We start from the raw sequence: 27702 nt of genomic DNA, 5'->3' as shown, positions 1-27702 counted from the left end.
AGCTCCACCCCGCGCTGCCCTTGGGTAACCTGCAAAACCTCAGCGGCTCCCTGACCAGGCCCCCTCCTCTCACCCCAGGCTTTCCTGGGTCTGGACTGGAAGGAAAAATCATGAGGATTTGAGGTTCCAGGGGACAGAAGAAAAGTGTTGGGGACCTGAGGGACTCTTTTTTGCTGCAGGAGTCCCTCATCCAACCCCCTCGGGGAATTCATATGTTCTGAAAAGTTGCCATGGTACCTTTTACCCAATTTGGGGGTGCATTCTCTAGCCTTTGCCTATTCCAGCCTGACGGGACCCAGGATGCCGGCTGATCTCGTCACATGTCCCTGCACTTGGTCCTGACGGCTCCCACCAAGCTTTCCCAAGCTCTCTTTGCTCACACATTGGCCCAAGTGGAGGTAGTGCTGCAGTGGGTCTTCTGAGGACCAGCCATCCCGGGCTGGCCTCCCCCGATGATACAGTAGGGAACTTCCTCTTTGTGGCCCAAGGTGGGCAGGCAGGAAGAAGACTCTCTCAGTGGGATCACTTCCAAATGAACTTTCTCGTTCTGCCCCCAGGTGGTGACCCACAGCCCTGGGGGAGGGCACAGGTGGTCTCGGCAGATGTGAGGAAGCATCCTGGGCAGCAAGCAGCCTTCTTCTCAGCCCAGGCCCACAGCCCCAGATCCCTCCCTTGCTGGGCCCCAGGTCTCTGCTTCTGGTCCAGTTTAAGCAGTTGAGGGGCTAGTTGGCGGTGCACAGCCTGGCTGATTTGGTTACTTGTAGGTGACACTTCCATATACTTACAGAGGGTCAACCTTTATGGCTGTAGTGAGGTGAAAGGGACCATTTGCCAAAACTGTGAGGCCTCCTTTCGGGTGGGCGTCCTGACCAGTGCTCAGTTCCCGGGCCTTTCCCTGATCAGGGATTGGCTGGCTTCTTGACCTCCGACTTCTTCACGACCACAAGGGTAGTGATCACTGCCTTCTCTCTTTCCTCTTGCGTTTCCAGTCGACAAGAGACGCCTCCCTGGCTTGAACATTTTCATTTCTTCCCTAAGTCCTAGCTCTGACCTCTTGCCCTGAAACCTTGACTGTTTCCCTAGCCTGACCCTCAGTCTCGACAGTAACACAGATGAGCAGCCAGGCAGTCAGAGGACTCAGAGAATTCCAGTCCCAGCAGATCACAGAGTACCTTTCTTATCTCTGGCCCTGGTTTTCACAGCTATAAAATGACATATTTGATGATACCTAACATTTGTGTAGTTCTAAGATTTCATGAGCCTTTGTTAACTCCATAGGAAAAAAATTGAGGATAAAAAGAGCAGTTGATTAATTTTCTTAATAAAATTCTTTGTCAGAAATTGACCTTATGGACTGAGGGTTTTTAAGTCTTTTTTTAAACGTGTTATATTGAGATATAATTAACATACCATAAATTCACCCTTACATTTTCATTGAATGGACAAATTCCGTGTAGTCTTTTGGAAAATACTCCTATCCTTTCATGAATTTCTTTTTTTAATCAACTGTTTTGATTGTTTTGTTACTGGTTGTCTATTCTGGGTTCAGGAAAGGGCTTTGGTTGGGGTTTGCGGGCTGGGTTGTTCCTGTCCTGGCACAGCCACCGTGTAGTGACTTCTGGGAAGGGCAGAGCTTTTGGGTGACTGGCATCCTCAGCTGGGAAGTCTGGCTTGCAGCCTGCACTACCCACCTTGCAGAGTTACGCTGAGCACCATATGTCCCCCGTGCAGGACCGTACTGGAGTCGGGTGTTGCAGAGCATGGGGCGTGGAAAGGACCTCGGAGCTAACATGCCTTTTGTCAAGTCCTGATTCCCTAATGATCTCTACGACTTTGAATGTATTCCTTAACCCAGCACAACTCCAGGAGCCACCATCGAATACCACATGGCTGGTGACTGGGGCTGTTCCAGGCAGAACTCTGCCTCGACCTCTCTGGGTCTCAGTTTTCTCGTGTATAAAATAAGGAGGCTGCATTCAGTGATCTTCAAGTCTCTTTCCAGGTTGTACTTCCTCCCTCTCTCCCTCCCTCTTTCCCTTCCTTCTTTCACGTTCAGATATTTTCTTTTACTTGGAGAAGAGGGGAGGTGGGTGTTTATTAACAAGCGCTGCTCTTTCCCAGGATGCGGATAGGGAACCTCAGCCCTTCCTCCCCCGCACACTGGATGCCTCACGCCCGGACCACTCAGCCCCACCGCCACCCAGTGTTATGCTCATACTCCTCAGCCCCTGGTTCAAGCTTTTTCTTCCCCTGAAAAAGCACTTTCCCCCTTGGTGGATGGGGCAGTGAACCCGAGTCCTAGCTGCTTCCCTCTGGTGTTTGCAAGGCCGTTTCTGGTCTGATGGTGACCCCTCTGACTTTGCCTAGAAACCTGGGAAAACCGTGGCCGCCATCATCCAGGACATCCATTCCCAGAGGGAGAGGGACATGTTCCGGGAAGCAGACAGGTGAGACCCCGCCTTAGGGCTCAGGGCAGATCCTGTGTCCTTGGGACATTCTCCCTCTCTCATTCTTTGGGGTATTTGAGTCCCTCTGGGCCCTGCCCTTGCCCCTGCCCCTTCCCTCAGCCTTTCTGGGCCCTACACTTCCACGTACCCCAAGGAGTGCATCAGTCCAGTCCAGTGCTCAGCTTAAAGCTCAGGAAAATGCCAGATGCTAAGCTCCCTCTCAGCTCCTCCTCCTCTGTTGGAAAGGAATGTAGGAGGGGGTCTGTTGATATATGACTCTTAGGGGCAAGGGTACACTCTGCTGAAACAGCCTGAAAGTGTCTGTGTATGTTTGGTGTGTGTTGGTGTGGTTGTGTTTGTATGTATTGTATGTGGTATTTGTGTGTGGTGTGTGTGTGTGCTGTGTGTGTGTAGTGTTTGGTGTGTGTATGTAGCTCTTTAGGCTTGGAATTTTTGTTTGCTTCTTTGTTTTAAAAAGTATGGTTATTTGGGTTTTTAAAAGACGCGCGTGAAGCCCCACTGTGCCCCTGCAGTTCTGCGGCAGAGTCGGGGGGCAGGTGACTAGGAGGTCTTGCTCTGAACCTCGACAGGCCAGGGTTCTTTTCTGGGTTTCAGTTTCTTGATCTGAAACACGAGCAGGTCAGAGCTCTAAGATCTCTTCCCACCCCAAAATGCCTTCCTAGAAAAATGGAGGCCAAGAGGTGGCCTTTTTTTTGGTAGTGGCCAGGTGGAGGGGTAGCTTCAGTCTCATAGCCAAGAGGCCAGTTGATTGAATCCCAAGGTTAGGCAGCCTTGCCCACCAGGCTGGGCCAGGGCAACCTTGCCCCCACGTCCACCCTACATCTCCTGCTCCCCAAATGTAGCTCACTTCTAAGAGGAAGAAAGATGAGGCTGGGCCAAACCAGCCCAATTATTCATTTACCGGGAGCAAAATGAGTGAAGGGGCAGAGAGCGGCCAGAACTGTGCCTAGGGAAAATCTCTCCCAGAAACCCGGAAGGAGGAAGACCTCTCCCCTGGACCAGTCTCTGTGTGGTCTGCATGGTTGTGATGAAGAGTCAGTGGCCGGGTGGGGTCATATGCACAGGATGCTGTTGCAGAGATGGGGTGTATCTGGGTTTGGGGGCTGCGGGGGGTGCAGGTTCTAAAATGACTCCTTTGCTCCCTCCCAGATACGGCCCAGAAAGACCGAGATCTCGAAGTCCAATGAGCCGGTCACTGTCCCCGAGGTCCCACACTCCGAGCTTCACCTCCTGCAGCTCTTCCCACAGCCCCCCGGGCCCATCTCGGGCCGACTGGGGCAACGGCCGGGACTCGTGGGAGCCCTCCCCCTACCCCAGGAGGGAGGAGGAGCGAGGCCCGGCCCCCTGGAGGGAGAACGGGGAGGACAAGAGGGACAGGACCGACCCGTGGCCTCACGACCGCAGACACTACCCCCGGCAACTAGACAAAGCGGAGTCAGACGAGCGACTAGACGGAGGGAGGGGCTACCGAGAAAAGCACCTGAGGTCGGGGTCCCCCAACCCACTCCACTCTGCGACATCGTCGTCAGGCTACAAGAGCCGAGAGGACGGCTACTACCGGAAAGAGGCCAAGGGCAAGTTGGACAAGTATGTAAAGCAGCCACAGGATGCCCCCGGGAGGTCTAGGAGGAAGGACGAGGCCAGGCTTCGGGAAAGCAGACACCCCCACCCCGAAGACTCAGGCAGGGAGGACGGGCCAGAGCTGAAGGGCACCAGGCCGCCCGAGAGCACCAAGTCTAAGCAGAGTGAGAGAAACAGAACCAAGAGACCCGAGAGAGACCAAGAAGGAGCAGATGACAGAAAAGAAAGCAGAACAGCAGAGGATGAGGTAATGATGCAATCCCTTCCCCAGGTGGCAGGTAAGGCGAGGCGGGTCCCACGGGAGACTGCTACTCATAGGATGATGCATATTATGTAACGAATGAAACGCTTACCGAATGTTTGCTCTGAGCCAGCCACTGTGCTGACCACCTTAGCTCATCATTTAATCCTTGTAGCAACCCTGTGAGATAATACTAGTCATAATTCTGTTCTTCCTATAGAGGAGGAAACTGAGGCACAGAGAGCTTAAGTGAGTTGCCCAAGGATACACAGTCAAGCAATGGCAGAGCTGGAATCATACTTAGGTGATCTGGCTCCAAATCCCACAGCACCCTGCTGCCTTTACTAGAAGTTAGGCAGGGACGTGATGCAAAAGCCTTCGGTGGTCCTGTTTGTCCAGGGTGGAGTGGCCCCGAGGTGTTTGCATCCACACACTCAGCCACGAGAGATTAGATCTTTGGTCCACTGCTTCCTCTCTCCTGCCAAAAGCACCTACCAATCCCGGGGCTTTGATGAGAGGGGGTAAAGGAAAAGCAGCCACCACCTACTAAGTTATCCTGGGTGCCCAGGCCTTGGTGTGTTTCTCTGGACACTGTCCACTGTGTTTTCCTTCCACTGGAATACAAATGCTCGGCAGTTGGCTGGCACCTTTCATCCACGTGCCTCATCCAGGGCTTCCAACCTGCTGCATGACTTCAGTTCACACAGGACTCTGGGTACCAGGTTTATATTCTAGCTTGGCTTACACTCCCTTCTTGCCAGAACCGCCTACATTTAAGTACCAGTGGAACAGTGGAGGTTGGGGGTGGGGGTGGTCTGCGTAAAGAATCCATAAAAACTCCTACATGCATATCTTCTAGTCTGCCCCAGGAGCTGTTGCCAATTACTAAGTCCGAATAAGAATCTCAGGGCTCAACTCCATGAACACTGAAGAGCCACACTTTTGGCCACAACTTTATTTCTACACTCATTACCAGGGACAGGGGACCCGAAGATGAACAAGACATAGTCATGTTATGGCAGAGACCGAGGTCTAACCAACGGTGGAAGCAGGGCTACACAAGTAATTCCCATAGAGGGGCCCCCGCTGCAGTCACATGGTGGACGGGCTGCTCTGTGGGCAGTCAGCTCTGCGCAGGGAGACGAGGAAAGCTGCACAGAGCGGGTGACATTTGAGCTGAGCATCGAATGTCGGGGGAAAAGCAATTTGGGAAGCAGCAAGGGCAAAAGTGAGAAAGGAAGACTTTTTAAATTGAGGTATAGTTGATTTACAGTATTATGTGAGTTTCAGGTTTACAACATAGTCAATATTATTTAAACACCTTTCTTGTGGTATGATCCCTGTACAGTAAACTACACATATTTCAGATGGACAATTTGATGAACTTACACCAATGAAACCACCACCACCACAATCAAGACAGCCTACATTTCCATCACTCTCCAAGAGGTGAAAATTTCAAATTCCCAGTTTATCCCTTCCCACCCTCTTTACACACTGGTAACCATAACTTTGTTCTCTATGGCTGTGAGTCTGTTTCTGTTTTGTAAATAAGTTCATTTGTGTCCTTTTTTTTTAAGATTCCACATATAAGCAATATCATATGGTATCTTTCTCTTTCTGACTTACTTCACTTAGAATGACAATCTCCAGGTCCATCCACATTGCTGCAAATGGCATTATTTTATTCTTTTTTTTTTTTTTTGGCAGTAGTATTCCTTTGTGTATATACATCTATGCTTAGAGGCATCCAAGGGGTGGTGTGGAGTCAGTGCCTGGAGTAGAGGCACAGAGGGATTGAGAGCGAGCATTGGCAGGGCCTCAAGGCTGGACCTCATACACGTACCCCCGGTCTGCAGCCCTCTGTCCCCCATGGCGAGGTTAGGAGAGCTGCCCCTCTGCACTCCTACCCACGCTCCTGAGACTCTTCTTTGGTAACCTCACTTGTTCTGTGATACCCACGCTGCTTTCCTTGGTTTGCACACGTTGCTCATTCAAGGTGATACATACTGGGGATCATCTCATGAGCCCCTGATGCGAAAGAAGTTTCCCAGAAAGGCCCCATGGGTTTCCCCACGATTCTGTTCTGGGAGGCTCTACCGTTAATAGCCTTAGAGCGGGATCACTAGGGACTTGTTGGGGTCCCCAACAGATAGTTTCTGTGGGTTTGGATCCGGGCAGCCCTATGCCATTTGGTGGAATCCCAGCAGAACAACGAGTTTTCTTCCCTGATCTCAAACTCTTATCTCAATCGTGAGAACCACCCAGACCCCATAGGGCTGCCCCCGGAGTCAGAGAACAGGCAGCTGCTGAATTTGGGGAATGAAGGCAGCAGGGCTGAGGAAGGGTCTTTGCATTTGCACGTACCACAGCAGGGCCTTTACACGTGTCCCCCTGCCCAGGAGCCCCTCCCCCCCAAATCCACGCGGCCCTCCTCACCTAACCTTTGTCTTTACTCATTGTCACATTCTCCGAAGTTTATTCCTGGCCACCACATAAAATCACAACATCCCAAACCCGCTTTCCTTGTCTTGGTGGCACCTGTCTCCTTCTAACCTATCCCCTAATGTTTCTATGTTACTTGGTCTCCCCTCCCTCTCAGCCCTCCCCACAATGTAACCTCCATGAGGGCAGGAATTTCTGTCTGCGGTGCTCACTGCCTGCCCCCGGTTCCTAGATGAGTGTATGGAACTGAGTAAGCATTCAGTATGTATTTGCTGAAAGAATAAATGACGGAGCCAATTCTGGAGGCAAAGGCTTGGCTTCTGAGAACCGGGTCACACGCTGTTCTTCTCAGCTCCGTTTTCTCGTTGGTGGAATGGATGTGATCCCAAGGCTGCTGTAGGACTTCCACGAGCTTGTGCTAGTGGGAAGCCCCGGGAAGTACCTGGAGAGGGTGCCCGTGCTGGTGAAGCCAGCATGTGCACCGCTCAGTGTTCATGGGTGGCCACAGCCAGACGGGAGACCCAGCCCCGACCACGAGACCAGAGAAAGAAGAAAGAAATCAAGTCCCTGAATAGGGAGACCTGGGAAAGAGGCGCTCCTCTGCTTTCCCAGACGGGCCATCAGGTCGACAGACCCAGGTGCCTAGAGAAGGGGAGCCAGGCAGGTGACATAGGCCACCAGGTAGCACGGGTGGGGCCAACATGGAGAGCTGGGACCGTGGCAGACCCAGGAGGAGGGGGCTGTCTGCTGGGGCAGCCGCCGTGCTGCTCCCCTCTGTGGCTGCCGTTCAGGGAGGCATGCCCTGTGCAGTCAGCACTCCCATTTCTGGGAGCAAGACCCATGTCCAGATGCAGATATTGGTATGACATTTCCCACATTTTAGAGACCAAAACATGCCTGTGGACCAGATGGAGCCCCAGGGGTCCCCAGGATGCAGCCCACAGTATAAACAAGCCATTGGAGAGAGAAATAGAAAAACCACTTATGCTCAGTTCAAAGCCCAGACCCAAGCTCACTGGGAGGCAGTTGCGAGCCTATTATTCACTCCACCGCTTCCTACCCATCTGCATTCTTGTCTTGACCAGTGTTCATGGAGCATCTAGCACTGGGGCTACAGTTGTGAATCAGAGCTGCAATGACCCCTGATCTCATGAAGCTCATGGTCTAATGGAAAACATATTAATCAAATAATTCCTTAAGTGAGTAGATGAGTGTGAGTGTTAAATGCTAAGGAGATGGAGGTGTATAGGGCTGTTAGTGCCTATGACGAATCAGAGGTTTCCCTGAGTTAGGATGTGGCTGTTGAGACTTGAAGGAATGGTGAGTATTTACTGGATGAAAAGGAAGGAGAGCAGACACAGGAAATATCCTGTGCAAAGGCCCTGTGGCCAGAGGCCAGTGTTTCTGGAGCAGAGAGAGCCAGGGTTAGAATGGTGGGAGGTGAAGCTGATTTATCAACAGGGGCCACCTCATGCAGGGCCTTGTAGGCTGGTTATGGAGTTTTGTCTTTATCCTCAGAGCAAGGGGAAGCAAATGAAATGTTCAAGCTAAAAGGTGCAGTTGGGATGTGATAGGTTTGCATTTTGGAGTCACTATTCTCAATCACCTCGGGGAGAATACACTTGGGAGGAGGCTACAGAGCACAAGAGGGAGACCAGTTAAGAAGTGGTTTAGCAGTAGCCCCGGCCCTGCGGTGGCAGCCCTGCCTGGAACTGTCTGGACTTAATACACTGGTCCCTGAGCCGGTAGGGGGAGCCGGGGGCATTGGTTGCATCTGTCTGTTCCCATAAACTGCTGTCACCTGGAAATGATCCCAGGGCCAGGAGTGCACTGAAAGGCCCTGCTCTGTTTCCTTTGCCTGCAGGGAGGAAGAGCAGGGGTCCACCTGGTGGGGGGCTTCCGGTGGCCAGGCAGTCCCTGCCTCTCCCAGCTTGAACTGGAGGGAGTCTGTTTACCATACTGAGCTGGGACTGTGGCGGCAGGAGCTGCCTGGGAAGGGTAAGGGGTATTTATTTTGACAAGGGAGGGCTATGGATTATTCATTCAGGGAGACAGAAATAAAGCGGTCCCCTGCTGGTAGAAGCTAAGTAGGCCTCTGGAGCTGCCTTGAGCTCAGCGGGCTAGAGTAGAGCTTCTGCTCCAGATGCTGGAAAAAGCGAAGACCTGAGGATTTGAATTGTCCTTCCCTGTCCCGTAATAACTGGTTAAACCCGTCAGTCCTGAGCTCCTGCCCCAGCTGGCTCCTCGTCAGCAAAGAGGGGTGTGTCTGGTCATAAGAAGTCAGAGCGGGAGTGGTTTCCTTTGAGCCAACCTCAGCCAAAAATGTCGAGAAAATGCAGCCTTCTCCCAAGAATGCCTGGGAATGGTCATTGACTTGGTGGCCAAAGTTTAAGTCACAGGAGACTCTCCTCCTCAAACTTCTAAACTGGGGGCTGGCAAACTTTTTTCCATAAAGCACCAGATATAACTATTTCAGCTGTATGGGCCAAGAGGCAACATTGAGGATATTATGTTGGTACTTAGAGAATCATTTAACATGCAACCATTTAGAGGGGTGAAAAGCATTGTTGGTTCCCCAAATGCACAGAAAGAGGCGCTGGATCAGATTTGGCTCAAGGGCGATACTTGGCTGACCTCTGTTGTAATCCTAATTCTTGAACCAGACACCTGCTTTCAATTGTTCAGTTTCCCAGACTCGAGCAGTATCATGAGGGGCTTAACTTGAGGGATGGAATAGGAGGAAGGAAGAAGGGGAGGGATCGCTGGTTTGGGCTGTAGCCCCAGGACAGGAATAAGGCAGAAGAGAGGTGAGTGGCACTGCTTGGTGACAACACCCTTCCTACCCACAAACAGCCTAGATGTGATTTGTTTAATGGCCAAGACTGATCTGTTGGGGAGGTGTCACCATGATGGTTGTTAAATCCAGGGTCACTTCCCCGATGGCCCCTTTGCTCACCCTCACTGTCCACAGATTTCACAGCTGCAGAAAGTGCCTGATTTGCCAGGGATTTCTGTCTCCCTCAAGCATTCAGGCCAGCCATGAAGATATTTCTGTGCCTCTGTTTGTCTGTGTGACCTTGAACAAGTGACTTACCCTCTCTGAGCTTCAGTTTCCTCATCTCTATAGTGAAGATGATAATAGCACCTGCCTCCGAGAGCTTTTGTGAGGATAAGGGAAATACTGTGGGTGAAATATGCCCGACAGCTGTTAGCTGTGCTCTGCAGCATTGTTTTCCTCTTGGTGTGCCCTCTTTTCTCCGTCCCTACTCACTGTTGGCTTGGTTTGTTCTGTTCTTTCCTTGGTAAGGCTGGAAAAGAAGAACAGGACAGCATGGAAGATAGCCCCGCATCAGTGGGCAGGCAGGAGAAAGAAACAGAATCCTCTGATGCAGAAAATACAAGGACATGGAAGGTAAGGTTTGTCCCAGATGCTGGCAGTGTAGCCTCATCGGCACGACAGCCATTGGGCACCAAGTCACAGGGGTCCCCAGCCTGCCTAGTGATGCCCTGCTCGCTGTCTGGGACGTGTCCGGGACCCCACCAGTGGGTCTGTGAATGAAGCCAGCACTTCTTGGAGGGATGGCTTTGCCTGGGACCTTTGCACAGTCTTTACTGGGGAGACCTTTACCACCTACCTGCCTGGGCTCTGCCTCAGTCTTCAGTAATTTGGCTGTGCTTATAAGAGAAAACATGGGCTGCCCAAAAAAGAGTCAGGTTTCAGAGCCAGGCTCCCAAAATAGGCAGGTCCCATGGGAGGAGCTGGAGGAGGAAGGGGGCTTTGGGGACTCAAGCTGGGGCCCTGACCTCAGCAGTCCCAGACCCTGGGATTAACAAAACATCTACTGTGCTTGTAAAGATTACTTTACTTAATTGAAATGAAAAACCCAGTTACAGGGCTGAGACCGCCACAGCAGAAAGAAATGTCCCTGGAACATGGCCAGCTTCATGCCTTTCCGGTCAGGAGAGGCGGAGAGATGAGTATCGCTGGCAGGGAAGCTGATCTCTTAAATCTGGCTGCTGGGTCCCTGGGCTGCTGGGTTCATGAAAGTGTCGAGAGGGGCCAAGTGTGAGCCATGGCTGTGGAGGTTGCACCCTTGCTGGGAGAGGGTGTTGGGGGGAGTTTTGTGAAGACTGTGCAGCAGTTACATTTAGTGATGTCCTGCGTGCAAGGAAATAGCTCCAGCAAGTTGATGTGCTTAGAATTTATAACTTAATCATTCATTCATTCAAAAATATTTATTGAGCACATATTATGTACCAGGAGTTGAAATTCTTTGTGCCACGTTAAACATGGTTGGTTAAGCAGTAAGGGCTCATTTCAGATCCTGTGCTGTTTTGAGCCTCATCCTAAGAGATGAATCAGTGATAAGAGACCTGAATGGTTTATAGCTTCTTATTACCTAGTAAATGTTCCCAGTAGGAGTCAGATTGTTGAGGATCTTCCTAGTTTGAGGGGTCCTGTGGTCAAGGTTTGTGCCCCTTTCTGGTTGAATATGAAGAGCCACTCCTCAGCCACCCTCTGACCTCCATTCTGCATTTTTTATTCAGGAGCAAGACTTGGAGAGTGGAAGTGAGGCAGAGGGGGAGAGCTGGTATCCCACCAACATGGAGGAGCTGGTTACAGTAGACGAGGTGGGGGAGGAAGAAGATTTTATTATGGAACCGGACATCCCAGAACTGGAAGAAATTGTGCCCATTGACCAGAAGGACAAAATCTGTCCAGAAATGTGTCCCTGTGTGACGACCACCTTAGACCTGGACTTAGCCAAAGATTTCATCGAGGAGGGAGTCAAGACCATAGGTAATGGGGCCGTGGAAATCGGCCTCAAGTCGCCCAAAGAACTGCCTTCTGCTTCCACTAGCTGTCCTAGTGACATGGAGGTGGAAACGCCTGGCCTAAATCTGGATGCTGAGCGGAAGCCAGCTGAATGCGAGACAGGCCTCTCACTGGAGGGTTCAGATTGCTACGAGAAGCAGGCAAAGGCAGCGGAGAGCTCAGATGTGTGCCTGGCCTCTACACACCAGCAAATGTCTTCCCCCAAGCCAGCAGAGGAGAGGGCCTGGCAGCCTAGCCCCTCTCTCGATGACTGCAAGGCCAGGGAGACCCCCGAAGATGGGGCTGGTGAAGGCAGCCCCCTGGAGGAGAAAGCCAGCCCCACCACCGAAACCGACCTCCAAAGCCAGGCTTGCCAAGGAGTGTCGACCCAGGGTAACTACCTCCCCTTTCTCCTGGGCGGTTGGGTAGATGGGATCACTGCTCCCCTGGAGCAGCATGTGGGCATGAGCAGGCTGGAACGAACCGAAGTAAGGTTTTAACCAGCATTAAAGCTGGTGCAGAAGGCAAGCTTCTAAAAGCCTGGTTAAACTGTTAGGGCTTTTAGGCAAGTGGTGTAAAGGCAATCAGATAGGAGGCGCCGCATTTTCTGAGAAGCATACTCAGATAGGACGGACTTCTCTGAATTTACAGGAGCCCAGACGGACTCTGATATCTCAATTAGCAAATGTTTTGAGCTATCAAAGGAGCTTTGGTTCCTAGGGATCAACAAGCAGCCTCTCTTACCCTCACAACAGAGGACCACCCAGGCATTATTTCTGTGAGGCCTGAGTGAGGGGGCGGGAGCCTGGGAGGCAGTGAAAGGAGCGGGCAGAGGCAAGAATGAGGGGCCCACAAGGGGTCCGGCCTGTTCCCCTTCTCACTGCCTCAGACCCGCTTTTCTCCAGTGTCTGATGGTGAAACAAGACTTTCCCCGAGATCTCTGTCTCCACTAGAAGTGATGTTGTGTCTGTGCCCGGTACTATGACATCATGAAAGACAGAGTTTAAAATAGGCTAAGCCCTGTCTTCTCTGCCAAGTGGAAACTAAGCTCTATCAAGGGTTATGGCGGGGGCGGGGTGGGGGGAGGACGAGTAGCCCTCAATGTTCTCCCAATGAAAGTAACTAAAATTTCACTTTTTCAGAAGTGTGCAGCATTGCAGAGTTTGAAGTAAGGGACGGGAGGAAAAGAGGCGAGGGCAGAAAATATACATGAAAGGCTTAGAAAGAAACCTTTCAACCCAGTGCTGTGTGCTTGGCGCGAGCTGGTAGATGAGCTGGCGGCTTGGGCTTCCCCGCATGTCAAGCTGACCTGAGCTGTTTTCACCTGCGTGGATCTGAGTTTCCATAGAAACTCTGCCACGAGCTTCCTTCTTGTTGCTAGAGAAACGCCGAGGCCTGGGCTGTGTCTGGAGAAGGCAAGAAGGCAGAAGGAGCGAAGTGTCGTTCACCTTGCTCTGATTGAACCCCGTGCATTTCGCAGTACCAGTCTCAACATGCACTGGTGTTAATGGCCTATTAGCTTACCCAGTGTTTGGAGTTCACATTTAATAACACTGCTCGACAGGCTTGGGGTGAGAATGGCATTGCCTTTTCTGCCCGCCTCAGTGCTCCTGCGGACGTCAGCACAATTTTTGCACTTCCATAATTCTTCTGCCTGCGGAGAGGGTGTGATACTGAATGGGGGGGGGGGGGGGGCAAAGGAGTGGGCAAGGCATCAGCAGCCCATCCCCCAAGGAGCTAATGCAAAGATTTGCCAAGTTTTCTTGTGTGTGGCATTCTTCTGGCAGCTGAAAAAGCTCTTCATTATGGCACTTTGCTTCTGATTAGCAGCCCTCGCCCTAGTCCCGTGTTATGAAGCAGCCCAAGGGACCATTCGCCATCACGCAGTGCAAGGAATAGAACTGCAGGGATTCTTAGAGGCGTGATGTGTTTCATTAGTTTTGCCCTGGCTCATGTTTTGCAGAAAACTCCAGGTACGTGGAAATGAAATCTCTGGACGTGAGGTCACCAGAATATGCTGAAGTTGAGCTGAAACAGCCTCTTTCTTTGCCTTCCTGGGAACCAGAGGATGTGTTCAGTGAACTCAGCATTCCTCTAGGTGGGTAAAATAAATCCACAGCCCTTCCTGAGAATTCACCTCCAGGAAATGATAGTTCCGTAATAACATCTAAGAGCTTGAGAGGGCTTTTTGGCATCTGGTTGTGGGCTTTTTGGCATCTGGTTGTTGTCTTTTTGTGTCTGATACAGTCACCTAGATTTGTGTGCCACTTTCAGGGTTTTGGCAGTTTCGGTCTCCTGTAGTGGACCAGCCACCTCATGGGGTCAGACTCTGAACGGCACTGTCCTGGGAGCCAGAGCAAAGAGACTGTTCTCCCCGTCAGGAAATGCTTTATCCATGACCACACAGCCCTTATTCAGCCAGGGAAGCAGAGGCCCAGTGGCCGCCACAAAGTCAACAGAAATGAACCTCTTCTGCCAATGCCTTCCCTGCCCTCTTAGCCCCAGCCCTTCCCAAAACCATTTTTTTCTCTTTGAGGGGCCAGCTTCTCTGAGGCAGTGATGCTGAACAGACTGCACTGGGGGGCAGGCCCTGTATAGTTGACGAAGGGGCACTGAGCAGAGAGAGACCTGGGTCCCTGTCCTCCCAATACTGAGTGACTGAACGTCCTCAAACAAGTCTTCCCCAGGGGGAGGCGCTAGTCAATATGGAGGCTCACCCTTTCTATCGAGTTTCTTTTTTTCCTTTTCTATCTGCTTTTAAATTTTTCTTCCTGTTTCTATCCTCCAAGTGTGCCATTTAGTCAGATTCGAAGAGCAAACTTCCTTTTTTTTTTTAAAGGTTGAGTTTGCTGCATGCCTCAGGACAAAAACTAAAAAAGGGAAATACATACCGACCTTAGAATGAACTTAGATGACTGCAAGAAAGCCCTGGGTTTTTTTTAACGCTGGAAAAGAGTTGCAAAGGCTGCCTTTCAGGGAAAGGGTGCCAGGCGGTTCGTTTAGGAATTGTTCATGCATTCATTCAGTCAGCAACCCTTCCTAGATAACTGGCACCTTGCGAGGCACTGGGGAGAATCGAGAAATGGAACACAAGTCTCTTGGCATCCAAGAACTTGGAATCTGTATGACACACACAGGCAAAAATTAAGAATAAATTCTGCTACCTTATAATTCTTGTCTTTTCATTATTTTTTATTACAAAAAGTATAAAAGATTATTATAACAAATGTTTAAAACCATATAATGTTGTATCTCTTCCCCCCAGTGTCTGCTCAACTCCAGAAGTAGCCACTGTCATACCCTTGGAGTTTTTCTCCCACAAAAATAGGATCACACTATGTATGTAATGCTGTGCAATTTGCTTTTCTAACTTCACAGGGGGTCTTAGCGATCTCTTCACGTCGGTACATAGAGAATGCATTCTTCTTAACTACTATTCCATCTTAAAAGGTGTACCGTAAATGACTGACCTACTCCTTTACTGGTGAATGGTGAACATTTGGGACGTTTTCAGTTTTTTTTTTTTTTTCCCATTATTACAATGCTATAATAGTTAAGCTTTTATTTTTATCATTTATCAGGCAGGCACCATTTCTAGTGCATATTTCATTTAACTCTCAAAACACCTGTGAGGTAGCTAGTATTTTTATCCCTATCTTACAGCTAAGAAATCTGAGATGCAGGGTTACAAATTGAATGAAAGGCCCAGGCTGGAGCTGGGATTGAAACCCCAGCCCTTTGACCCCTAGCTCCATATGACCTCTGTGCTCAGCCTTCCAAACATGCTGTAACCCTAACCTGTGTGCTAGCCAGTGTTTCTGGAGGACAGCGTCCTCGCCAGGGGGTAGTGAGGTTATATATATTTGCATTTCAGATTTTCATAATTGCCCCTAAATTGCACATCAGAAAGATTATACCAGTTTTCACTGCTACCTCGAGAGTACTCATTCTCCACATCCTTGCCAACCTCAGATGTTATCAGTTTTTAATCTTTACTAACCTGTTAGGAGAAAAATGGTGGCTCATTGTATTTAAAAAAAAAAAACCCAACTCTGTTGAGTTATAATTGACATTAATGTAGTGCACATATTTAAAGTGCACAGTTGGATCAATTTTGACAAATGTGTCCACCTGTGAGACCACCACCACAGTCAAAAGAATGAACATAGTCATCATCCCTCATATTTCCTGCAAATCCTTTTTAATCCCTCCCTCCCAACCTCAGTCCCCGGGTAACCACTGCCCTCCTTCCTGTCGCTGAATATGAGTTTGCATTCTAGAACTTTATATAAAGGGGATCATACAGGATGTACTCTTGTTACCTGGCTTCTTTCACTCACCATCATTATTCTGGGATTCTTTCAAATTGTTGGGTGTATGGATCGTTGGTTTCTGGTTTTTGTTGAGGAGGATCGCCTTGTGGTTGTGGATAGATCACATTTTGTTTATTCATTCAGCTGTTGACGGGCATTTGGGTTGTTTCTGGTTTGGGGCTATTACAGATTGTACTTTCGTGCTTGATTACAGTCTCCGATTAGCTTTCAGACCCATTGTCTGATTGATCTCGGTGAGGGGTAGGGAGTATGGCACTATTTTCTGCATTTGGCAGGTAAGGAGACTGGAGCCCAGAGACTTATTACCTAAGGTCTCACAGCAAGCTCAGGTCAGAACTCAGGATTCCTAATCTGAGACCGCCCCGCCCTCCTGTTCCTCCAGTTGAGGCAGCACAGTGGAGGAAAGGCGATTTTTGTGCAGTGATTAAGAGCACAGATTGTGGACTCTGACTCTCTGGGTTCAAATCCCAGCTGTCTGGGGGACAGAGAGCTGCTTAGTTAACCTCCCTACCTGGCTTTCTTCATCTGTAAATCAGGGATGGTAACAGATGCCTCCCCTGTGGGGTGATTTTGAGGATCAGACGAACGAGCACTTGTCAGGCCTCAGTGTCTTCAAGGTAGGAGGTATTAAGTAAGGGTTATCTATTGTTGTTATTCGTTTATGAAACAGTTATTGAGACCTACTACGTTTCCTCTCACTGGGGCTGCATAACCCTTCGCCCTCCATGGTCTGTCGCTACTGCAGAGAGACTTCTAGGGAGGTGGGGGGCAACTCCAGCTTGGTCCCCATGGAGAGCAGGGAGGCTAAGCCCCGCTGCTCAGGGGCTGGGGAAGGGTACCCCCCACCGTGCGTTTCAGGCCAGCTCTGGGTGACCCCCGCCAGCCCAAGCCTGCCAAGGCCTGCTCTGATCAGAACCAAAGGGCTCTGCCTGCAAAACACAAGCTCCCCCTCCACCCATCCCAGGCTTTGCTGGGATGACGGGGTTGTAATTACCCGTGCCAGGAGCTATTATTAGAAGGCAAATGCAGCTTTAATTATTATACTTAATAGAGGCTAAAAAACGGGAGGACCAGGTTGCTGCAGAACTCATGGGTTGTGGCAGTTTTGTCTTGGCATGGCCACTTCCCCCAGCCCTCACGTTCCAGAGGTGTCCTGAGGCGGTGTTGGCATCCTGGTGCCCGGCAACTCCCAGCTACTCAGGAGTGAGTTCCCAGGTGTTTGGGGATCCTCCCCCGGCTTTTCCTTCCTCAGTGCTGTCTCTGACCCCCTGGGTACTGCCCGACTAGCCCCCCCCGGCAGGCCGGGCCAGGCTGGGTCAGGGAAGAGAGTTGCTGCCAAACCATGGAACCTGGGTTCTCCAGGGGGCTCTGGTGAGAGGCTGGAGGGCAGGAAGGCCTCTGTGGAGAAATGTTTAATACATATCTGGAAACTAATATTTTCCGGGGCACCAGACAAAATGATAGGTGCTTCCCTGTGACTCTGTTTGTGATACTATGATTCCTACTTTTCAGGTGAGGAAACTGAGCTCAGAGAGGTTAAGTAACATACCTGAGGTTACACAGTGTTGAATCAAAGAGCTAGGTGTACCTGCCTCTAAATATTCCCATTTTCTCTCCAGTATTCCAGTATACTGTGGCTTCCAAGTTTTGTTTTCAGGTTTTGTTTTTTGTTTTTTGTTTTTTGTTTTTGGTAGCCATGCCCCTGGGGTTGAAAGGAGCCACAGCTGCCAGCTCAGGCCCTGCCTCATGCTCTGTGGTGGCTTCTGAGGCAGCTGCACCCCTTCTGAAGGACCCAGAACAGGGGCCGGAAGGCCTCTTGGGAAACCTGGAGAACCCTGGAGGCCTTAGTGGGGTCTCAGTGAAAACCCCAAGACTTCTTTCCTGATTCCACCCAGTTGGCTGATCCTGCAGGGTCTGGACAGGAACCAGGGAGTGGCTCTGATGGCAGGCTCGCCTCTGCTCCTCGTGGCCTCTGGGTGCTGCGTCTCCTTTCCTAGTTGCCCTTCTCTTGTCTAGTGTGGGCCTTGGCTCCCTGCAGAGCAGCAGCAACGGGGAGAATAATTTTGTAGAAGCAGAGGATGAAGGCCAGCCTTACTTAATGCTCGTTTGCCAGCACAGCCAGGAGCCAGGGCCTGTTGTGAGGTGGCGGGGCGGGCGGGCCACACACAGGCAAAGCCAGGCTGCTTGCCCATCCTTTGCAGTGAGGGTGGGAGGAGGGTGGGGAGGGGAAGGCCGCTCAGCCTTCCCCTGGGCAGCTGGGTCTGAGCGAGGCCCCCTGGCTCTGGAGACTGCTGGAAACTGCTGAGGGCTCGGCGGTGGGCTTGCTGCGTGGCAGTTAGAACTGCCCAGGCCCCAGACCACAGAGGAGCAATCAGTCAGGGCAGGCCTCCCGGGCCCCCTCCGCCCTCGAGACCTGCCCCTCCACACTGATAAGTGGCTCTTTTGAAATGGAAAAAAAATTGCTGTAATTACAAGTCTAAGCTGCTTCTCTCTGACAGGGTCTCCTGTGTGCTTAGCTCTGTCTCTCGGGAGGCGGGAGGAGGCAAGTGAAGGGAGGCCCAGCCTCGTGGTCACACGCACGCAGCGCCTCGGTGGAGACCCGGCCTGCCCCCCTCTCTGCAGGAAGCTGCTGTTGGCCTGGTGTGCGGCCCCCAGCCCCTCTCTCCCTTCCAGTGGGCGGCCAGCTCTCCCACATCTCCCACCCCCAGCAGAACTAACCAGTTGGACCTCAGCAGAGCCCAGCTGAAGTGTGTCAGCTCACACAGGGGGTGGCCCCAATCTGAAAGCGGGGTCCAGGCATCCCTCATGACCAGCCCCTCTCCTTTACTTCCGCAGGGAGTCCGGGCTTCACAGCCCTTATTACACCCTGCTCTTTAGCTGGGGCTTCACAATCGGGTGCCCAGGAAACTGAGGCCCAGGAGGGGCTCCGCTGACTCTCCCCGGGCTCCACTGATTCTTAGTGTCTGGTCTGAGCCTTCTCAGTCCTGGGCTCTTTCCACTCTGCTGACTGTCTTCCAGAGGAGACCGTGACCCCCAGAACACCTTGGTGGAGGCGGGCCTTCAGAGATGAATCCCCGGGGCTGCGACAGTGTTACTTCCCTGGCTGTTGGGCCACTATTTCCTTTCCTTACAATCAAAAGGCCTCCCAGAATCCTGGGACTTTTATTTAACAAATCATAAATAAAATGCTATTAATTGGTGGTTCCGATGTAAAGACTGGAGAAAGATGGGGAAATATTTATGACAGACCATCACACGAAAGAGGGAGGAGACAGAAATACACTTAAGGAATGATTAAAACTGCCCCCTCCCCGCCCAGAAAGGCTCTCTCTGTAAATAGTGTGGAAGGAAGTATTTTGATTGGAATGGATCTGGGTGAATTTTCTTCACTTTTGTTTTTAAAATTTTCTTTAATGGACATAATTCTAGAATAAACAAACAAAAATGAGTGCATCCTTCCAGAGTCCTGGTCACAACAGCTGCAGGGATGGGTACAGTGTGGAGAAACAAAATCCACCCACTGAAATGTAAGAAAGCTCCTTCCTCCTTTCCCTGGAAGCAGGCTGGTCATGGTAGAGCCTACTTCCCGAAGTGGGTTGCAGGGCGTATAATTGCTGAGCATGCCGTCTCACTTCAGGGGGGACACCCCTCACGCTCACAGCCGCCTGTGACGGAAGCTGATGCTGTCTTCTCTGCCCTGTTTTGCAAATGGGGAAACTGAGGCCCGGAGAAGCTGGGTAACCAGCCAAAGTCAACAGCAAACGAGGGCTGGAGGGCATGGCTCCTCTGTCCACCAGACTGCTGTCTGGACCCCAGGGGCCTCCCTCCACCTTCCTAACTGCCTCCCTGTCCACCCCCCATCCTGCTGCAGGGGTGGAGTTCGTGGTGCCCAGGACCGGCTTCTACTGCAAGCTGTGTGGGCTGTTCTACACAAGCGAGGAGATGGCGAAGATGAGCCACTGTCGCAGTGCTGTCCACTACAGGAACTTACAGGTAGCCATTGGCCTTCACTGCCTAGGCCTAGGGGGCTGCCCGGGCTCTGTTTCTGTGTGTTTCATCTCCTTCCACTGCATGGAAAACTCCTGCTGTTCTCTCAGACCTGACTCCAGCAGGCTGCTCCTCGTGGTGGCTGCCTCCCATGTGCTCTCAGAGCATCCATCTCCACCTTCGTACAAAACATTGTATTTGGGTTACGTTTACTTTGTTTTTGCATCTGCCTGTCCATCTAGACTGAGTGACTCGAGCTAGTATTCACCTGGCCCGTGGCTGGGGCTGACCCCTTTTCACAAAATCTGGATGTTCCAGGTATTTCTCTATATGTTCTTTCCCTGTGCAGTATCCATGTTTGCTAGAAGAAAAACCCCTATTCTGTTCTATGTAAATGTTCGTCCATACTGCAACTATTCATCACAGGCACACCGTGGATTAGACAGTATTCTAGGCACTGGAGATACAACAACAAAAAAAGAGACAAAAATTCCTTTCCTCTTAGACCTTTCATTCTAGCATAGGAGATAAGTAATAAATAAAATAAGTATGTTTCATAGTATATTAACAGGTGACATATAAAAATACTCTGTGTACCGTATTTCATCCAACCTAAGGTGCCATTAGTTGTAAGGCACACCACTATTTTGTGATACCAAAAGGGAAAAAAATGTTGCAAATTAAATGGTGAATTGCATCAACTGTAAAATGCATCTCAACTTCAGAGATGTTAATGTGTGGAAAAAACACTTTTTAAAATCAATGAGATATAGTAATATATTCTATAACATGTACCTAACTAGAATATAGTGTGTTGGAATGTGATTTTCCTAATTAACTTCTGGTATAAGCTGGGGACTCGTGATGTAATAGAAAGCATGGGAGACAGACGCCCTGGGGTGAGTCTATCAAGGCACCTCCTGTTTTTACTACGGTGAATCAGACTAGCTTTTTGAGGCACAAGGCCTTGACTCCGGAAGACCCTTGTGGTAGAGCGTGCCCTAACTCCAGAGCAGGCATTACTGTCAGTTAAATTGTTAAAGAACAGCTGCTCTGGTGGTTCTTAACCAGCGATGTGAACCAGAATCCTCTAGACAGTGTTTTAAAAGTGTATGTACTACTTAGGTCAGATATTTAGTAGAATTTAGTGGGGGAGGGACCTAGGAATATGTGATTTGGGAAAGTTCTCCACATAACTTGAATGTGTACCCCTAGTTAAGAAAATTCATATATGGGCCAACTCTCTTGTTTTATAATTGAGGAAACCGAGGCCCAGAGAAGCCATGTGATTTGTCCAAGGCCATGCACATGCTGAGTTACCTGGCCAGGGACCAGGGTGCCTGATTCTTAATCACTTTTCTCTTTTCACTCTACTGAGCTGGACTTGCAAACTGAGACCCATGCCCTGGCCTGCATTACCATCTGCAAGGGACTACCATTGGCTGTGCGCAAACTCAGATCATTTAAGCCCCTTGATTTTCCTCTGGAAAGCAGCTGCTCTGTGACTGAGACAGCCACGGGGGGTGTCTGGGGCCCAGGTCCCAGGTACTCCTGGGAGAGGGCAGTGAGACCCCGACTTGGCCAGACCAAGGAAGGGTTCAGATTGTGCTCCGCAGAGCCAGCTGAGGGCAGCCATCTGCCTTGAAGACACCATCGTCCTCTACCTCCAACAAGATGAAACCTCTAGAATGGCAGGGCTGGAAGGAGTCTTAGAGATAATCATCTTGTCCTGATTTTCCCAAACCTTGGTCTTCATACCAGCTGGAATCTTTTAAAAATGTAGCTTCCTGGACCTACCCTATACTTGCTGTCCATTCTCTCTGGGGCAGGGCCTGAGAATCTGCATTTTTAAGTCTTTGTAGCAGATTCTGACACCTTAGCATGAGAAACTTTGATCTCATCCGGCATTCTCAGCTGGATCGTGTAGCCCCCAAGGAGGCCACACAGCTCAAGGTCACCCAGGAAGGTAGGAAGAGTGCAGACTTGCCAGGGCCTTTCATTCTAAACTCTGTGTTTTTGCAGGGCAGCGGACTGCACCGTGTTCCCAGCCTCTGGGCCAAACCCCCAGGAAGGCTCACCTCCCCACAGCAGGCCAGGGCCATTCCTGTGGGCCCAGGCACGTCAGGTCCAGACACTGGCTAAGCCCCTCACACCCACCAGCCTCAGTTCAGGTTTCCCTGGGGCACCTGTTGGGGAGCTGGGAGCCTCATGGCGAGCCTCCCAGATAGGGTTTCTGCCAGTGGCTTTGACAGAATGTCTCTGTCCACACAGACGTGCCCATCCCACTCCACATTACACGTGTGAAAAGGGAAGAATTCAGACCCAAGTAACAGGTGCTGGCTGACACCCAAGTCAGGCCACTTGTAAACTTAACACCCCCAGGAGGCCTTGAGGTGGGGGTTGGAATTGTTCTTTGAGGCAGGGTAGAAGGAAGCTTCGTTCTCTCTCTGCAACCCCGGCTGTGCCCCACTGATGGTCATGTTCCAAGAGAACCCACCAGAGTGATCCAGAACAGCAGGTGGGGTCGGTGCTAGGTGGGAAAGTAGACGTCTGCTTGGCCCCCGGCCCAGGGAGGATCAGGCCTATACCACTCGCCTTCCTGAGCACGTTTCCTTCCCTGAGACAAGGTGGAGGAGAGACCCGCCCTCCATTAGCAGCCTGGCCCGCAGGGATTCACGGTCTGCCCCTCGCCCCAGCAGGCTCACCCACCTCTCAAAGCCAACCACAGTCTCCTAGAGAGAGCAGGTGGACCACGTCATCTCATACCATCATTTGTCTGACCCTCAAAATCACCCCAGAGGAGGAAGAAGGAAGATACGGTTTCTCCCATTTAACAGTTTACAGGCTGGAGAAGGAGTGACTTTCCCAAAATCCAATGGGCTGGTGCCACTGAAGATAAAGGGCAACATTGCTGGGTGTTTATTCCGTGCCAGGCTCCAGGCTCCGTGCTCAATTCTTTATAGTACCTCTCTTGGACTTCACGGCAACCTTACACAGTAGTTACCATTATTACCTTACTATACAGATGTCGGAGTTGGTGGGGAATTTGTCTGTTGAGAGCTAGCATTTGAACCCAAGTTGTCTGATGGCAGAGCCCACACACTTGACTACTGCGGGGGACTTAACCTTGATAACTCCTAGTCCAGTGCTCTTTGCGTTGCTCCTTGGAGCCCTAGCAATCAGAGGACAGAGCCTGAGGGCTTTTCTAGTTCCATCTTACCGCATTGAATCCAGAATTCCAGGAGCAGCCCTACAGACTTGCCGAGTTGGGCTGGGGGCCAGTGGGAGCAGGAAGTGCTCTGGGGCCGGGCGGAGGAACGCCTCCCCCCTACTATGGGACCTCCAGGACACTCAGCCGGTCAGCCTGCCTGAGTCTCCAATGTCAGGCTGCAGTTTTGTCTTTCACAATCGCTGTAGGACAGAGCTGCTCCCCTCCCCGCCCATCCAGTCTCCTCTCCTCCCTCTGCCTCTTACACGTGGATGTGGACATGCTGCCTGGATACTGGGGCTCTTTCTGGAAAACAAGTAGAGTTGTTGTGAGGATTAAATTAGTTTGTGTAAGGAAAGCAGTTAGAACAGGGCTTGGCACAGGATGAGAGCCCTGGAAGTGTTCGCTATCGTTTGGATCCGTGCTTTCATGCATTGTTTGTAAATGGACAGAACGGGGTGGTGGGGGAGCTGGAGCTCATTGCTCAGCTTGAGTCCAGGAGCCTCAGAAGGCTCTGGGGAGGGAGAAGAGGGGATCTCACCCACCGGGCCAGGCACACACCCCCTTCCCCTCCCACCAGCCCACCACTGACCCTCTCCCTCCCTTTGTCCCTCTTCCCACCACAGAAGTACCTGTCCCAGCTGGCTGAGGAGGGCCTCAAGGAGACCGAGGGAGCAGGCAGCCCGAGGCCCGAGGACAGTGGAATCGTGCCGCACTTTGAAAGGAAAAAGCTCTGACACCTCTGCCGCTGCTGGAAGCGGGGAGAGGAGGGCCTGCCGAGGTGGGGCCTTCTTGACCTCTGGGACAGGAACAGAGGCCAGAGAGGAAGGAAGACCAGGCAGGCCACTTGCCTGGTTTTCTCAGACGCTCATGAAGCGCTGCCTCTGGAGCTGGAGCATTCCAGCGCCAGCACCCTGGTGTGCCCAGTCTGCTGAGGGTCACCCGCTCTCCCCCTGTTGACTCCTGTTTCCTTCAGACAGCCTTTCAATTCCCTTCTCTCTCTTCCTCCCTGTCCCCCTCTCCCTCCTTCTGTGCCCAGGGTCATTTCCTTTTCATAAAAATCCAACTTCTCAGGGATTTTCACAGTGTTCAAATTCTTGATGGAATAGGATAGGCCATGCCAGGCTGAGTCTTCCAAGGAAAAGATTTCGTGGAGACTCCTGGGTCCAGAACCACATCAGTGAGCCCAGAGCACCAAGACAGTTTCTCTGCCCGGCTTCTTGTGCGGGAAGGTGGGTGGGGCGAGCAGGGTGTCTACAGCCCTGGAGGGGGCACCCTAGACAGTCAGTGAGCAGAGGCTGGGAGTTCCTTCAGCTGGACCACCTTTTTGAAAAGCCCTGATTGTCATACCTCTTTCATCCTCTCAGATTCATGCCTTAAAGTTTAATGAATTTTACAGAGAGAAGAGCCCTTCATTTTGGAAGCTCTGATAAGTTTCCCTCCTCTTGATTGCAGGAGATGCCAGGGTTTGTTCTACTCTGGACATTAAATTGGTCTCAATTCACTTTAACTAAAAATGAAAACAGAAACATCTTCCCCCTCCAGCTAAAACAGCAGTCTGGTCAGGGCTTAGGCCAAATGTTGGCCGCACGTGGTTGGCTTGAGAGACCCCAAAACAAGGAAACAGTATCCGTCCTCGACTCACCCTTGGTGTCTGCACTCTGGGCTCCAGCAGCCCCACAGTGGATGCTTTCAAATGGTCTCTTAGAGGCCGGAGAAGCTAAGGAGAAGGCTGCAGGACTGAGGAGCACCTAAGGATTGCCGGGAGTTTGTAGGTGGGCCCTTTTCAATTTGGCAGAAGGTCAGGGTAGCTCAGAGCTGACCCCAGGTGCAGACATTGATGTTAAATGTTAGGAAGCACAGAGCACTTATTCTGGTCGGGCTGTGCGATACTGAGGTCAGGGCCTCGGGCCCCGGAAGTCCATTGTAAGGGTTTGGGAGAAGGTGCTGGGGAAATGAGGCTCAGCTGCAGCCCTGGAGAAGCCCTGGAGAAGGTCGGAGGGGAGCCTGGTGCTGCTTCCTCAAGCTGAGACACCTGCCTGGAGGTGGCCTCCCTGGCTCAGCCCCTGGAAGACGGTCCCTGTTATTTCTGTTCCTGGACACAGGCAGGTAGATTCGGACAAGATTGTTTGTTTTACTTAAGTTCTTTGCTTTTTTTCTTTTCATGGTAAATAAGACTACACTGCTCATTTTGTTCTCCACACTCATGGCAGAAGTGTAGAGAGATTGTCTGAGTTTGACACTGACATTTCATCAGTGAGGAAACTGAGGCATAGCAAAGAAAGATAGAACAGAAAATGATCAAGTGTTAAGCCTTGGGGCAAGTGGTCACCGGCAAGGAGAGAACTGCCGGGAACCTGTGAGAGAGAAGCGAGAAGCACCAGAGGCAGACAGACCAGCTTGGACAGGTGTGGGGTGGAGAGGCTGAAGGTAGCGGGAAGCCTGAACTTGGCTTCAGGCCAGAGGGGGAGCCTCAGGAGGATTAGTGTCTCAAAGAGAGCAGACATTGAAAAGGGTGACTCAGCCCAGACCTGATCCCCTGGCCCACTCCTTCGGTTTTTTCACCTGGTGTTCTGAAAACCAGCCTCCTCCATTTCTCGGAAAACCTTTAACCCTCTGTGTCTCTCCTCCCATGAGAGGGAAGTCAAGGGCCAGCTCTCTGGCCTCTTTACTGAATTTTGCTGGGAAAAGCCTGCTGCCTCCTGTTTTAGAGGGTAAAACTGCATTTTCAGAGAGGCTGGCAGTCTTTTTCTCCCAGCAAAGTGGAACCTGACCCCGCCAGCTTGTCCCCCACCAGCAGAGTTTCCATGGAAACCAGGATGGCTGTTCAAACAACAGCATTTCCTAGTAGTGTAATGGCTCCGTTGCTGATGGATTGATCTTCTCCATATTTTAAAGCTGGAGAAGGGCCCTGGGAAGGCGAGAGAAGAGGCTCTTTGCGTTCAATCAGAACCTTCAGTTTAAAAAATCATCTAAGATCCCATATTTGTGTGTATATATATATATTTATTTTTATTTATTTTTATACAATTCCATTGGCATAATTTCATCCACTCCATAATTTGCGCTTCTTCTTCCTACGTGTGTCATACACAATGCAATATTAAAAGCAACCAGGAAAATATTGATTTATTTTTTAAAGCTTTTCTTCAGTGTGTGTTAACCATTTCAAAGTGTCTCCCCGAAAATGTTGTTTAAGAGCAGCTGCTACCTTGAGCAACAGATTGATTTGTACCCTGGGTTAACATAACAAAAGGCCTGGGTAATGTTCTTTTTATTGTTAACACCTGAAATAAAGTGTATCCAGAGAGTATTTCCAAAGAATTTGGTAAATTTGATGTTGGTGTGAGCGGCCGCCATTAGTGTCAGGGTTTCCCTTGACAGTCTGAGGCTGTGATCTGTTAGATTATACTTGAACTGGACCAGAGTTTGATTTTTGAGCTTATGAGAAAAAGAAAAACATTAGTTCATATAAGTTTGAACTTGTAAAGTATTGGAATTTGTCGAGTGTCCTATAAATTGTCACTTTTCCTGATCTGTATAATTGACCGCAAGTGTTTGTTTTTACAAAAGGGTGGGGGAAAGATTTTTAATAAAGACAATTTGAGAGCCTGTGCATGAGTAGCCGTCTGTCACGCAGGGATCCCGCGACGTTGGGCTGGGGGATGTCCCCAAGCACAGACGTTGGGATTTGTTTCCCTCTCTGAATCTAGAATGTTTCTAAAGAATTGAAAAAAGAGGACACGAGCTTCCACTCAGGCCTCTGAGGGGATCAGAGCTTCTCAGGGGTGACCCTCCAGAAGAGCTGGGCTCAGGAATGTGGGGGGCCACTGCTCCTTTTGAAGGGTCAGATAGAAAAATCTCTTGGCCTTTTTAAACCCCTAGCCCACCTACCCAGTGCTCCCGGGGCTTCTGGTAGCTGAACCCTGTTGTCCTGCCCCAGGGTCAGGCTGGTTCTGGTGGTTGCACCCCTTGTAAGGTGGTCAGCGCGTCGCTTGGTCACTTGTTAGCCCTGTGACTTCCGAAGTCCTGCTTCCTTGGGCGCAGAGTGGGTGATGCTATTGGCCTCCTCGGTTGTTCCAGGGTGAATTGCTGGTGAAAGTACTTGCTATGCTGCTCAGCTCTGAACCTTTTTTTGGTGTTTTTGGAATCTGTGCTCAGGCCAAAGACCCTCCAATTTTCAGTGGTTCTTAAATTCTTTCTCAACCGTTTCTTCTGGCAAAACAATGCCAGTCTCCTGGGACCAGTTGGCAAGTCCTTTGACTGGCCTGGAACCTGCTCTGGGCCCTCCCCGCCTGTTGGCAATGCTCCTGAGTCAACCAGGAGGGGCTGGGCAGTCTGGCCCCAGAGGGCAAAGTGAGTGGGGCTGCCTGTAATTAGTGGGAGCAGATTTGTAGATCTGAGGAAAGTTCCCGTCAAGCCTGTTGCCGCTCCCCTCACCGCACCCCACCCCCGCCTATTGTGGCCATCGAGGGCTGAGCTCAGGCCTCCAGTTGCCAAGCAGGAGGGGTGGAGAAACATCCTTCCCTACCAGTGTGGGCTGTGCCTTAGCTGGCCAAAGCAGGGAGTGGGCCTAGAGCGTGTCCTGCTGCCCTGAGTTCAGGATCCAGGATGGCTGGGGG

The 27702-nt window shown here is 50.9% G+C and overlaps 1 protein-coding gene across 5 annotated transcripts in view; it reads left to right on the top strand.

Annotated features, from left to right (window-relative positions):
- RBM20 (RNA binding motif protein 20) overlaps positions 1 to 26696 on the top strand; it is a 180832-nt gene extending 154136 nt beyond the window's left edge. For all 5 annotated transcript variants that reach the window (XM_074373649.1, XM_074373646.1, XM_074373648.1 and 2 more), the window contains exons 8-14: positions 2368 to 2447; positions 3618 to 4296; positions 10043 to 10147; positions 11284 to 11944; positions 13515 to 13649; positions 19757 to 19878; positions 23707 to 26696. In XM_074373649.1, the coding sequence (XP_074229750.1) occupies positions 2368 to 2447; positions 3618 to 4296; positions 10043 to 10147; positions 11284 to 11944; positions 13515 to 13649; positions 19757 to 19878; positions 23707 to 23817 (1893 nt within the window). In that variant the 3' untranslated portion in view covers positions 23818 to 26696. The remainder of the gene's footprint in view (positions 1 to 2367; positions 2448 to 3617; positions 4297 to 10042; positions 10148 to 11283; positions 11945 to 13514; positions 13650 to 19756; positions 19879 to 23706) is intronic.
- Positions 26697 to 27702: the final 1006 nt, after the last annotated feature.

The sequence above is a fragment of the Camelus bactrianus genome, chromosome 11 (genome assembly GCF_048773025.1).
Source record: "Camelus bactrianus isolate YW-2024 breed Bactrian camel chromosome 11, ASM4877302v1, whole genome shotgun sequence".
Lineage (NCBI taxonomy): Eukaryota > Metazoa > Chordata > Mammalia > Artiodactyla > Camelidae > Camelus > Camelus bactrianus.
Note: the sequence above shows the minus strand (reverse complement) of the source record. Positions and strands in the feature narration are given on the sequence as shown.